The sequence below is a fragment of the Nilaparvata lugens genome, chromosome 11 (assembly GCF_014356525.2).
Source record: "Nilaparvata lugens isolate BPH chromosome 11, ASM1435652v1, whole genome shotgun sequence".
NCBI lineage: Eukaryota > Metazoa > Arthropoda > Insecta > Hemiptera > Delphacidae > Nilaparvata > Nilaparvata lugens.
Genome location: NC_052514.1, coordinates 34363725 through 34379317, shown reverse-complemented (window position 1 = coordinate 34379317; position 15593 = coordinate 34363725). Strand labels below are relative to the sequence as shown.

Below are 15593 nucleotides of genomic sequence, written 5' to 3'. Positions count from 1 at the left end.
TAAACTGTTGACGTAATGTGTTGAATCACAGGCTACTATAGATAGAGGCTATCACAGCCTATTATCTAAAGTAAGCCATGGTTGAATGCATAATCTGCCTGTTTTTACATTGAACTTATGGGACATGAATCCAATATGATCAACTGCTACTCCAACAAAAATATATACTATACAAAAGTTTAAATTGCAATTGAATTTAAATCTTCAGACTGAAACTCAAAATTTCAATTTTTGTTTATAATAATTCTTGAGTCTTTCAAATCATGTAGCAAATATATTTTCCTAATAAACTTATAATTATATTCAATACTCTGTTGATAGGATGGAACAGAATGAAACATATAACTGTCTTGTTCAAAATAAAATCAAATATATTTCGTACTGCATAATCATATCTTTGTTGAAAAACGTATAAAACAATCATGCTATATCTAATCCAGAGACAATGAGACTATTTACAATAAACTGTGTATCTTTCCATTAAACTCTATTATTTACAATCAATACTTTCAACCAAAATCTACAATAATTAGTATCCTATTTTATTCATCTGGATGAAAACTCTTATAATGATTAATTTGTCGGCAATGTAATGTATAAATGAATATCTTCAAAATAATCGTAGGGTATGTATTTCATACAAACTCTATGTACATAGTTTACAAGATCTTGTATAAATGTGACTTAGAATTCTACTGTACAATATATGGGCGATATACGGTATTTACAAACTTCAATATTTTTGAGCATCATACTATCATTTTAAAATTGATAGAGGCTATATGGTGAGTTTGATTATATTTTGATTCAGAACACACAAGACCGTGCAACAAGATTCAAGTATAATACACATGGAATACAACCAGAATCATAGAACATATTTACATAATCATAGACAGTAATCAGTATGGAAATACAGTGCTCACTTTTATATTCTTTATTCTTATTGATTGATACAATAAGGTATCAATGATGATATTAAGGTAAACTGATGGAGAGAGAAAAAATAAGGTAACCTTGTGCTATTCCTCTCCCAAATTTAGATAAGGTTACACATAGTCCGAAATAGGTTGAGTTTTGTAGTTATTCACTTTACAAAATTTTCATTCCTCAATTATTCTCACAAAGTAGATTTTCAAATTTAGATGCTTGAAAATCGTTCATAATCATAGACAGTAATCGGTATGAAAATACAGAGCTCACTTTTTCATATAATAATGTACATCCATAAATTCAGTGTAAATTCTCATAAACAGTGGATTTTCTTCTCAATAGTACCGTACTTGAGTATAGATTGTCAATCCATAATCAGAGATAAGTTATGTCCTGACTTGAAAAAATGGAGTAGACAATACTGTCTGAATCTATGCCATAAACTGCAGAACCATACGCAGAACACAACATGGATTATAAGTGAAGAAAGTGTCATTCTTATCAGTTTAAATACTGAGGTTCACGTTTAATGGCAGTGGAGAAAGATAGGAGAACAACGTTGCGGATCCTCTGTCTTGTTAATGCCTTCTATAGACGGTAGCTGATACAGGTTTATTGTTGTAATTTTAGCTGTTCATTCTCGTTTAAAATAATCAATTATATTTTATCAAACAATAAATTATATCTATCAATAATGAATGTTCATAATCAAGATGGAATATTCTGTTGATTAATTATTTATTAATTCTACATTGTTAAAAGGTGATCTGACAACAGAGCAAATCGAGAAAGAGATAACGATATCCGCTTTGTTGAATAATAGACAAGGATAGCAGTACCATTGCTAATCAAACACTGCTATTATAACGTGGACCTCACTATAGCTTCTTAAAAGTGATTTTCACTTTCCTTTTCCACTTATCAAATTCTGTCTTTTCTGGTCATTGAATGAAAACCTAAAAAGAAGTGGGGAAACTAGTGATTCATACAAGGAAACACTCTTATCAGTGCCTTAAGATTCTCACTAACTTTTCTTTCCTTATGATTCATACTAGAATCACTTTAAAAATGCGTATTCGAACACATCTAGTACTGTCTCATTGAAAAACCTCAAACTTTTCCAAACACTATGTTACTAGTACTTCGATATGAGTATACATATTCAGTAGTAGTTACTACATAGACAAATCATTGATAATAGACACAATCTTATTGATTCCTTTATCAGTTCCAAAATTAGTTCAACTTCTACGTAGAAGCAATATGAAATAATACATATTTGAAATATTTTCCCTCTCCATCTCAATTGTTTTCATCAGTAAATTAGTTCACATCTTAGCTGCACACAATATCGATATAAGTTCCAAAAAACTCAACAAAAAAAGTTTAACATATCACACAAATCGAACAATGCTTTGAAGTGTGTTCTACATAATTATAACATATTAAATCAAAAAGTAACCTAGCACAGCTTGTTTTCATTATTATTTGATCAGCACAAATCAAGAAATTGGCCTGCACAGTTTTTGTCATGATTGATTCACAGAAATCAAACAATTCAAAGTTTGTTATGATGATTAATAAATAAGAATAAAAAAACTTGCAGTTTTGTTCACATATTTGTATCATGAAGAGCATTAAGTAGGAACAAACATTTTCTTCTTCTAATTGATTAACAAAAATCAAACAACTTGAAGCTTTGATTCATTACCAATTTGAAGCTTGATTCATCGCCAAACAACTTGAAGCTTTGACTCATCATCAAAGATAAAAATCTAGAAGTTCTTGTGATTGATCTGTTGAAGTCTACGAGCAAAACACAGTTATCTCAAATTAAATTCATTTGGATCAAGTTATTCTGTTCTAAACCAAGAAGTAGATTGTTCTCGTAACTTGGAAACACAATAACTCTTTATCAAGTGTTTTGTTCCAGACCAAATACATCTGGCACAAACTGAATCTGGCACAAACTAAACAATGCACAAGGTGTTTTCATGCATTGAAGTGTTGAGTCCCAGTTGTGCTTCTTGTAGAATTCGAATGCGCGGTCCGAGTGGAATTCCCAGTTTGTGTAGCCTCTCTTCAGAGAGATAGGGCAGTTCTACTAGGCCGATTTTCTCGCTCTCGAAAACGCTGGCGTATTTCTGGAAGTAAAATATAAAATATTGGAAAAGATTCAAGAGAAACATCATCAATGGTAGCATGAATCCAACACAGAGCTTCAAAATTATCAGGCATATCTCTGAGAATTCCATTAGTGATAAAATATAGATGGAAGATTAGATTAGATTAGATTTCTTTATTTATGTATGTTACAATATTTACTGGCTTATACCATAGAGAAACAATAGCGTAAGTAGATATCCCATGGTATAGGGCGTTTATGTCGCAACTTTTACTGTTATCTCAAGCCGATTACTGCCGATTATTGTAGATTTTTACTGTTTCGACCGGGTAAGAATGTATGAACGGCACCATATGAGAGACTACGAGCGTCATAGAGCTTCACGGGAAAGAACTACGTGGACTATCGGCTTGAGATAACAGTAAAAGTTGCGACATAAACGCCATATACCATGGGATATCTATTTATTGCTATTGTTTCTCTATGCTTATACACTAATTTTACATTAAATGACGGTAATGCTAATTATTCAACGAATTATACAAACTATAGATAATTAAAATTACAGTAGTCGAAGAGAATAAAGATTGAATGTAATTAGAATAACGATAATATACAATTGTAATGTAACTTCATATATGGGCGGTGTTTTAACAAATAATTGTCGATTCTTTAAGAAGGATATAAAATAATATCCTTCCCATCAACACACGACCGGGTTGTGATGGAATAGAGTTGTTGGGAAAAATATAACACGTGAATTTATGTGATTTGAATCTTAGAATTATGGGATGAATGAAAAAGATGGATGATATTAGAATGAGTAATAGTGAATACAATATTGCATTAATGATTAAAAATAGATGAATGGAACAAACGTTATAGGGTGGGATTCAATTAAGATTTTAGAAATTGATTGAGTAATAATGACGATATACAATACTAAATAACAGGAAATGTTGAGATGAGATGATGAGTATGTATTATGTAACATGGATGAATGAATGGAATGAAGAATGGAGATTAGAATATTTGTCATGTTATTATTTGTCATAATTTATTTTAGTCACATCCACATTTTCAGGCTTGTACACTGTGTTCAAGTCTCATAAATGTAGATACCAAAATATAACTGTGTTTTTTTTCAATTATGAATGAAAACGTTTTTGAAGACCAACTCCCATTTGCATCCACGTCTATTCAATTCAGCCATAATTTAATGACGGTTAAATGCCATGAGAACAAATTATGGGAGTGGATGTCGTCTTCAATCAGCGGCTAATCTCGGTTAAATTCAATGGACGTGCAACATTGAATGATTTTGATGATGGATAAATCAAATATTATAAAAAAACTCATGATAGGGATAAATATCTCGAACTAAAGAAGGAAATATATAAAAAATTGCATTGTTCAAACGCTAATGATAATAAAATAAATAAAATAAATATAATTTTATTGCTGCTCAATATCACAATAGTTATGGACACCGTCAGATATTATAGTTTAGCAAACATAGGGTAGTTAATTTACAATTATTATAGTTTGGAGGGTTAATGTAAAAAACACCTGTCGAATGAATATGAAACATTAATAGCTATATCAAATCTCACTTATTATTCTACCCTGACTAAAATGATTTTGTTCTATAGTGTTCTATATATGGTGACTGAGATGGTTCTGTGTCTCAAAGCTTTCCAGTTTATTCTAACAATTGAATAGCGTAGGTTGACAGCATCTTATTTGGAACTTAGTATAATAATTATTAAACGGGAGTCCAATAAATTGAATAAATGCAATTTTTCATCAATTCCCATCTGTGAACTTGGTTTTAATAATAATTATTAGCTTGAACTATTCTCACCTCAAGATTGTTCTAATAATGAAATAGTATAGGAAGACATAATCTAATTTGGTAATTGGTTTAATAATTATCAAACGAAAGTCCAAAATGAATAAATGCTATCTCTCATTAATTTCCATCTGTGAACTTGGTTTAATAATTGAATCTTGTAAATTGAAATTAATCTTGCGAATCAAGCTTGAACTACACTCACCTCATATCCGAGTTTCTTGAGGAACAACCTCATGAGAGGTGGTTCATCGCCGAAAAAATTTCGTCAATTTTTTAACTTTGTCGGGCGTCGAATTGGTCTGCTCGACACTGATTTTGTTGAGCGCCTTGGGAACACTCTGAGACCGTGCCGTCGCCATATTGGTTTGCGATCTCAGAGCGGCTAGTTCGCCTCTGATAACTTCCATCTCCTGCAAAAATAGAGAAAAATCTGTTTCAAAAAACAGTAATAACAGTAAGATTTCGTTTCGTTTCATTAATAAATTCCGTTTAATAAATCCATTTTATGGAACGTTATTTTAATAAAGTAATTATTAATAAATCAATTTCATTAGGCGTTAGGCAGGGCAGGAAGCTCTCAGATTGGCTGATTTTGTTGGTGTCTGAAAAAATGTAAGAATAAACGCCTTATATGGTCTCTCTTTGTTGAGAATACTTATCGATGTTGTAATCAACAGTTGTTAAAATCTACCAGTAATCATTTATTGTAGGTTTTGTTAATTCGGTTTAATTTGATATAAAAAATTATTATGGTCAAGTAAAGTTTTAAAATCTATCAAATTGATCAAAAAATGTTTTATATCCTATATTAAATATTTATATTATTATTGAAATGAAAATTATCATATTGTCTATTTCTAGATTGCTGTTTCCACAATCCAGTTTTTCGATTCTAAGGCTCAGTTGCGCAAAAGTCTCTTAGATTTTAACTGTGATTAAAAGCCACCAGAAGCATTCTTTTAAGAAAAAAAGCCTTCTCTGATTGATTAGTTGGGTTGTCGTGCTGTTTAATCATGATTAACATTTAACAGGCTTTTTGCAACCGACCCCTGGTGTTTCCATTGCTTAGAAATTATTAATTGATATTAATTATCAATAAATTATCAATTCATACAATACAATGCTCACACGGAATCTTCCATTGGGAAGGAAAACAAAAAGAATAGCTCTGTAGACTGTAAAAGACTGTAAGCCTAGTTACATACAGACACACCGATTTTTGGACGTACGATATTTTGCCGTCCTTATTAATTCTATTAGATTAAACAGATGATGTTTATCAAGTTCCATTTAATCTGATAGAATTCATAAAATCGAACGTCCAAAAGTTGATGTGTGTGTAACTGGCTTAACACCTCCTTCTAACCTTATTATTTTTTTATTGGGGATTTGAAAATTCAGTTGTCATAATAAACAGAAGAGTATCATCTTATTAGTAAAGTCAAGTATTATTTCAGATTCTGGTTGCGAAATAAAAACTCGTAGTACCATGAACATGTCTATATTACACAAAATCTGCAGACGGAGATTTGTTTGGCAAACTCAATTATCTGAATGCTGAATATTCTGAGAAAAAAATAGTCGTAAGTGATTCAAAAGCTAATGACTAGCTGTGAATAGTTATAGCCAATGACTAATAGTTATCAATTTATAAAAATTTGTAGATTGAAAATCAAGTTACTCACCTGGATCATAAGATGCTGCGTCCGCATTTCTGATGATAAATGCGCGACACTCCTGGCCAGGGTTACAACGTGAGATTCCAATCTCTGGAATCGCTTGTTGATCCCCTGAAACACAGCAAGATGGCGCTAGTTTCATTCAAACTGAATAAAGAATAAGGAGATTTCTATGTTATCAATCTATGGCAGACAGTAAATGCGAAAATGTTTCCTGTGGTAGAAACAATACCACTTCCTCCTGTAACTGACAGATTTGCGTGAAAACCCAGTGGACTGATTACTGGGAAATGGGAGTTCACAATAGTTTCCTTCAGTAATCTGTTAAACAACCTTGAAAAGTTCATGAGAGTTTACAGTTTATCAAAATTTACCTAGATATTCGTAATTGTTAAGGAGCTGTGTTCTCACAGTTTATTTGAAAAGATTCATATTGATTATTTTTTATTGTTTTATCAGGTCAAAGCATTCACTCATACCAGTGGCGCCATTTCACCAAACTGCTAGGGGGGGGGCAAAAACCAAGAGGTATGAAGGGGGGGAAGGAATACCCCTAAAGGATAGAGGGTCCTGGGGTTTTCACCATAAATGTTACATTCGAAGATGTTATTATATGCTTCATTTTTTCCAGTTTTATACTAATGTGGTTGAAGTATCAATAGGTTGAAGTATCTAATATACATTATTAGTTATTAAATCATGAAATATAGGCCCACAGAGAGGTCCTGAAGTAGGAATAAAGTGAAACAGGTTTCTTATGGAAACAGATATTTTTTCTTTTACCTAAATGAAAATTTCAACAATTGGAGATCATATTCTAATTGGAAAATAACTTTCAGTTATAAAGCTAAAGAAACATTAAGCTGTTCCCATAATTCTCACCAACTCTGTACATACATTTTTGATTGTCTGATTGTGCCCTTTCTTTTGCTTTCACTGTGACATCTTGCAACTTGTTAATTATCACATTGTAATATATACAATTCACTTATTCTGCCCTGATCAATAATTGCACCCATTCTATATTTGAGCTTCAACTATACCACAGAGTGAAATATATTCTTTATTACTCCGTACCCATAGCCATACTTTCAAGGCAATTTTGCTACATTGTTGATGATGTAGAAGGAATTATACTAATGCTGTTTAAAAAAGGTATTAATCAGTATAAGATTTTAAGGATTCGTGTAGATGGACCCGCATTTTCATTATTTATCTTATCCTTGAGGGGGCCTAGGCCCCCCTGTACCCCATAAATGGCGCCCCTGACTCATACGAATGGTGTAAGGTGGTGCTTTCCTTGAAGATTTGTTCTATTTTGTTAGCCTGGTACAGTGGTACTATCTGGAAGATTTTGGGAGGATCACCAGGGAAAGGTTTCTATAGGCTGAGGTTAGATGAAATGGGCATACAGCTAGAGCACGAGTTATGAAGCATAAAACACGTAGAGACAACCCAAAATACTTGGAAAGAATAATAAATGTCTTCAACAGTGAATGAATCCAATGTTAGCCCTCATGGCTTTTGAGCTTTCAAACTTGAACTATCCAGATTTCTATTAATCTTTGTTCAGAACAAGAACAGATTTTCACAATCTTTGTTCGGAGGAGGAGAAAGATTAGGCATATTTGCCAGTTCCGACTGACAATTTTGATAATTACAAATATTATTTGTTTAGTTGACCGAGCGAAGTGAGGTCTAAGATTCAAGACGACGGTTTGGCATTTCTCTCAATGTTTAAATGTTTATATGTTGCGCATTTACGGCGAAACGCGGTAATAGATTTTCATGGAATTTGGCAGGTATGTTCTTTCCTAAATTGCGCATCGACGTATATACAAGGTTTTTGGAAATTTTGAATTTCAAGGATAATATAAAAGGAAAAAGGAGCCTCCTTCATACGCCTATATTAGAGTAAAAATCAGACTATAGAATATTATTCATCATAAATCGGCTGTATAGTAGACTATACTACCCGTTCAAAAACATAGAACTTCTTGAAAATGTATCTTTCCATCAACGTTGTAGACAGTTGCAGCCAGACCTGATAACAGCGCTCACACTCACATTCCGGGACGACACGTCACGGTAAAATAGGACGGACAGAAAGCTCTATGTTCTTTTAGGATTTTTTCTAGACATTTTAAATTAATTAATTATTTATCAATTTTCGAGAAAACATAACAACAGATCAATGTAATTTACTGAGCGTGAGGTCTACTGTTCACAGAACTACTAGTTATGATTATTTATACAAAATATTATTCTTCTTCCATTCAAGGTTGAGGCTCTTGCCAAGGTACCTAGAATACCTGTATTTTAGGTACATTGGTATTTCTAAAATTGGAATACATTTTTTCTCAGCTGTCAAGTCTATTTTTACCGAGTGTTTCAAAAGGAATGACCCAATTTTAACACTACCTCTGTAAACAAAGCCGTAGTGCATTCGTGTGACGTCAACACAGGTAGGGCTCCCACACCAATAGAAACACTAGCTGATATAGATCAGCTGAAATCAACGAATTTTGATTGGTGGAGCCCTACCTGTGCTGACGTCACACGAATGCACTACGGCTTTCTTTACGGAGCTAGTGATTTTTAAAAGTTATATTTATTAAAAAAAATTGAGTACACAAACCAATTTTACATCAAATTACTCACAGAAGTATCAAGTTTATGATGATGTATTATAAGTGTTCTATGTGGCCTCCTTTTGAGGCTCAAACGACATCTACACCTTTTCCAACTGTATTTGAGAAAGTATCAATTGTAATTGAGAATAGTCATTTGTATTTGAGAAAACGTCAGATGTGAATAAGAATAGTAGATTGTATTTGAGAAGTCATCACTTGTAATTAAGAATAGTGAATTTTATTTGAAAAAGTATCATTTTAAACATACGATTTGAAATCGAGAAGTTGTCAGTTGAAATTGGAAAATGAATTTAAAAAACCAGTACTTTCAGTACTTATATTTTTCATAACTGTAGTCATATAAAATAATATGATAATGTATTTAATATTCCAATAAAACGTTTATTTTTGAATAAAACATTATTTTCAAGGCCCAAAATCCATTGAAGAATTGCCTAATTTTTTGATCAAGAGATTCAATTGATTGATGATAAAGTTCAATTGCTCCGTAAGCATAGAGAATTTGATCTTCATCGGGTGCAATGTTTCACAAAATGTTTGTAGAAAAAAGTCGCGTTGCCAATACATACATAGAAATAATTTTCATTAATCATTCGTTAACAGTACAGGGGAAAAATACTTTCGCCATTGAAAATATTTATTTTCCCCCATGCAAAGCATGTGATAGTAATTGGAATACTGTGTACGTAGTACAGTATCCTTTCCTGCTCAAATCAAACCTGTACTGTAGGCTATAGAAGAATCACGACAAAAATTTTCTCATTTTCAATTGATATTTTCTCATTTACATTTGACGATTTCTCAAATACAATTCACTACTCTCAATTACATGTGATGACTTCCCAAATACAATTGACTATTCTCATCTACATCTTACATTCTCTCAATTACAAGTGACTATTCTCAAATACAATTGATACTTTCTCAAATAAAATTGGAAAAGGTGTAGACGGTAGCCAAATTCATCCCAGACTGTTCGCAAGATGTCTTCTCGGATTGTAGCTACTGCATCAGTTATCCTGATTTTCAGCTCCTCAATATCAAATACTAATGGAGGAACAACGTTGAAGATAGTGTTCATGTTTCTCCCTTAGCATTTGATATTGAGGAGCTGAAAACCAGGATAAGTGATACAGTAGCTACAATCCGAGAAGACATCTTGTGAACAGTCTGGTATGAATTTGGCTACCGTCTAGAATTCGTCCGAGCCTCAAAAGAAGGGCACATAAAACACTTATCATCATCATGAACTTTATACTTCTGTGAGTAATTTGATGTATATTTGGTCTTTGTACACAATTTTCTTGAGTTAATATAACTGTTTGAAATTGAGTCATCTTTTTGAAACACCCGGTATTTTATAGCCATATTTATTTTAAAACAAAATATTCTATTTCCTAAATAGCCTACTTTATTTGTATTATTTAATCCAATTTATTGTGTATTTTGAGTGGGACCAACCTTGATATCTTTGACCTTCTTCCTGTCATCCGCCTGCCTGCGTTTGTCGCTGTACCTGATCGGCCGTGAACTGACCGAGCTGGGCAGTGAAGACATGCTACCGTGTAACCTCCTCTTGTGCACCCGGGGGTCCGACGCCTGGTATCGACCTCCCACTCCGCCTGGTGTGGCCTGTTTGTTCTTCACGCCGAGTAGTTTCAGAACCTGCAACAGGTTGCAAAAATTGTGATTATCATAGAAAACAAATAACAATAAAGAGAAATACAAATTAATAAAGATACAGATTGAAAAAAATTAATAGAAAAACAGATTAATTGATCAATCAATGTATTAATTATTTTTATTTATTCACATATGGCTTTTATTGGCAGAGAGAACATTTAGGATGTTCTGACTTGCCGTGTATTACCCACATCCTGAGCGTACAAGGAGTAGCTAGACACTCCTGAGAATGTGGCTCAGTACCACGAAACGCGTCCAACAAGCAACAAAAGTTTGAGATAACAACACAATTCATTATAAATATCGGGGCACCGAGCTTTGCTCGTTATTTATTTATTGATAAACAGAACACAATTCTTCAAAATGATTGGCGAAGGACTAACAGGCGCAGCCCAAAACTGTTTCTTCCCCGAATTTTGATTTATACACTATGAATGGTCCAAAAAGTAGGTTATGTTTCATACACTTGAATTCAGGTCCAATTTTCAGTCCAAATATTTGAAAACAGAAAAGTTCTAATTTAGATTGTTAACAAACCAAATTGAATAACAAAATAACACTCACTAATCACTTAAAACTACTGTAAAATAACGATTAACTTAGAATTTTTTTTGACCTTAAAAAAATAAAGAATATCATAGAATAAGAATATCATGATATACCATGTCTTGTCAACAAATCAGATTATTTTGAACGAGTCTATTAAAATTTCTAGATTTCTCGCGAGATACGGTAAGCTGATTGATTACACAGCTGATCTCCCACACAGGCACACGCATCTTCTGTTATCGACAGACGACGAAATTATCATCTGTTTTTCCAAGGATGAATAATTATTATCCTTTTCATGTCCTTCAGTGAGTTTTCCCAAGGATGAGACCTAGGGCAATCGATTTTTTATATCATAAACCTACTATGTACCAAGTTTCGTCAAAATCGTTAGAGCCGTTTTCGAGATCTGTTAGACATAAATAAATATGAATAACCAAATATAAAAATATACTCAGATGTACAAAATTGCTCGCTTGATATAATAGGATTATTATACTACTAGGAGGCCTTTTACAGCATCAAAAAAGATTTTTTACAACATTTAGTTTACAAACTTATGAGTTTACAGACAGACTTTTACAATATTTTTACAAAGATTTTTTACAACATTTAGTTTACAAACTTGTGAGTTTACAGACAAACTTATCTTTTTATCAGGTACTGTAGACTTTGGAAATAAGTTTTAAAACATTTTTCCAACTAAATTCATCAACAAATTAAGGCTGTGCAAAGGCTAAAAATAAACTTTCCAATGGTGATATTTTTCAAAGTTTTTCGATTTTTATAGTATCAAGCTATCAAAATTAAAAAGTTTTCTCAGGAAAACATTTTTTTCGATCATTACTTTTTGAGATATGAGCGCCTAAAGTTTAAATTTTTGTGCCAGAACATTTCAAGTTCGGTGAAAGATAAAACCATGAGATTTCAAGGATTCATTCTTCATGGTATTGTTGATCTAATAAAACAAAAATTTTCTGAAAATATCAATTTTTGAGAAAGTTATTCAATTTACTAAAAATGACCAAAAATAGCTTCTGGTTGAGTTACTTTTTGTTATTTTTAGTAAATTGAATAACTTTATCAAAAATTGATATTTTCAGAAATTTTTGTTTTATTAGATCAACAATACTATGAATAATCTATCCTTAATGGGTTAAATGGAAGAGGGGGCTTCTATTGCCTCAATTTCGCCCACATCACTTTTATTGTAAAGTGTAAATAAAAGTCATTTATCTATCTATCTAGACTATCTTAAAATCTCATGGTTTTATCTTTCACCGAACTTGAAATGTTCTGGCACAAAAATGAAAACTTTAGGCGCTCATATCTCAAAAAGTAATGATCGAAAAAAAATGATTTCCTGAGAAAACCTTTTAATTTTGATAGCTTGATAGTATACAAATCGAGAAACTTTGAAAAATATCACCAGTAGAAAGTTTAATTTAGCCTTTGCGCAGCCTTAAGTTGAAATAGTGTTTAATTTACCTCAGAGTACATGTTTTCGAGTCCCTCGAGCTGTTTCCTTATGGCTCGAGTGTCAGCTGTATCTACAGTTGTGCTCAGTTCATCACTCGAGTTGTTCTCATCCAGCATCGAGTCCAGTTCAAGGCTACTGCACATCATATCTACACCAAAAATAAGACGATTTACACAAATTTATCACAAAACAACACTGATTATGATATCAATTCCACCCTATCTATACAATTTCCAGGACTGTAATCATTGAGAGGCTCCACAATATTATAGTGAGGTCCAAGTTATAATAGCAGTGGAGAAAGAAACAAGAATAACGTTGCCGAACGTCTGTCTTGTCAATGCCTTCTATAGACGGTAGCTGATACAGGTTTCAGATCAAATGTTCTTTATTCCATAGAAAAAATACAAACAAAGGTTACTTTGAAATACAGACCATGTTACTGGAATGAGTTCCTGTTACAGTGGGTAGCCAATAGTCTATTCATAATGTCTATATACTAGAATGATCGCTTTGTAACAAGGAGGTAAGTATAAAATAGTATGTATTATTGTTTAGTATGTTTATTATATAGTATGTTTATTGATGTAATATTAACTGTTCATTCTCGTTTAAAATAATCAATTATATTTTATTAAGCAAGAAATTATATTTCTCAATAATTTCCCAATGAATTTTCATGATTAAGATGAATTATTTTGTTAATTAATTATTCTACATTGTCAAAATACGAACTGGCAACAGTTGCCGATCCTCTCTTCTATAGTCAGTAGCTGATACAGGTTTATTGATGTAATATTAACGGATCATCCTCGTTTGAAATAATTAATTAAATTTTATTAAGCAAGAAATTAAATTCTTCAATAATTTCTTAATGAGTTTTCATGATTAAGATGAAATATTTTGTTGATGAATTATTCTACATTGTCAAAAGACGGTCTGGCAACAATTTATTGCCGATCCTCTGTCTTGTCCTTCCTTCTATACTCGGTAGCTGATACAGGTTTATTGATGTATAATATTAAACTGTTCATTCTCATCTGAAATAATCAATTATATTTTGAGCAAGAAATTATATTTCTCAATAATTTTATAATGAGTTTTTATGATTAAGATGAAATATTTTGTTCATTAATTATTCTACATTGTCAAAAGACGATCTGGCAACAGTTGCCGATCCTCTGTCTTGTCCTTCCTTCTATAGACTGTAGCTGATACAGGTTTATTGATGTAATATTAATTGTTCATCCTCGATTAAAAAAATCAATTATATTTTACTAGGCAAGAAATTGTATTTTTCAATAATTTCATACTGAGTTTTCATGATTAAGATGAAATATTTTGTGCATTAATTATTTTACATTGTCAAAAGACGATCTGGCAACAGTTGCCGATCCTCTGTCTTGTCAATGCCTTCTATAGACTACTGTAGCTGATACAGGTTTATTGATGTAATATTAACACTGTTCATTCTCATTTAAAATAATCAATTATATTTTATTAAGCAAGAGATTATATTTTTCAATTAGTTACATAATTAAGATGAAATATTTCGTGAATCAATTACTAATTCTACATTTTTTAAAGTCGATCTAGCAACAGAGCAAAGCGAGAAAGAGATAGCGTTATCCGCTTTGTTGAGTGATAGACAAGGATAGCAATACCATTGCTAATCAAACACTGCCATTATAACGTGAACCTCACTATAGAAATGCACTGTTTCTGTTGTTATATTTGCTTGGTTGGGCCGTGAATATGAATAGTCCCATTAGAACTAATGAAAATTGATAGCTTCACTGTTCCGGACATGAATACTGACACTGATAATATCTGGGAATCCAGCTTGAAAGGTTTGAAGCATTTAATCAAGAGTGGAAAAGTTGATAGATTTGTTTTGATATTCATTTGTTAATTTTGTTACAAATTCAAAACTGAGTAGAATTGTTCATAGATTTGTTTGGATACTTGTAAATTTTAAGAAGAAGAAGAAGAAGAAGAAGAAGAAGAAGAAGAAGAAGGAGAAGAAGAAGAAGTATTTGTAATGTTTGTTAATTTGGTAAGAAATTCAACTCACTTGAGGTGACTTTTGAACCTGGAGTTTTTGTGTGGTTATGCCTGTGATGAGGCGTCTTATCTTTGGTAGGTCGACTCCAGGTTCCCCGACCGACGTTGCTACGTCCCTTGTAGTCGCTTTTCATGCCGTAGCTTAGGCTGGAAAAGAAATTGAATCAATATAAAATACATCAATTTAATGTAAAACATTCGTAATTATCATCTATAAAATAGGATTTCGTTCAAAGATTCCTCAATGTTTGTTTTACTACTGATAAACTACATAAAATAACTGAATAGAATAACATCAATTCCATGTAAAGCATTTGTAATTAACATATATAAAATAGGATTCCGTTGAAAGTTTCTTCAAAGTTTCAAATTTTCTTGAAAGTTGTTTCATTACCAATGAATTTCATAATAGACTACACATCAAAAAATTGAACCCCGATTTTCAAAAAAATGAAAACTTATACCTGAGTCTGACTAACAACTTGGAAGACAGGAGTAGAAAAGTTTGATCATGGAAGAAGATATGGAGATCTCTCTATTCTTTAATACTATAATTTATTAATTGTGATTT

General features: G+C 32.1%; 1 protein-coding gene across 1 annotated transcript in view; it reads right to left on the bottom strand.

The window, feature by feature from the left end:
- Window positions 1–348: 348 nt before the first annotated feature.
- The window catches only part of LOC111052122, a 39859-nt gene continuing 24614 nt past the window's right edge, over window positions 349–15593 (bottom strand). Inside the window, 7 exon segments of the mRNA XM_039438287.1 lie at window positions 349–3077; window positions 5116–5172; window positions 5174–5323; window positions 6599–6703; window positions 10708–10911; window positions 12967–13106; window positions 15033–15169. Of these exon segments, the coding sequence (XP_039294221.1) occupies window positions 2904–3077; window positions 5116–5172; window positions 5174–5323; window positions 6599–6703; window positions 10708–10911; window positions 12967–13106; window positions 15033–15169 (967 nt within the window). The 3' untranslated portion in view covers window positions 349–2903.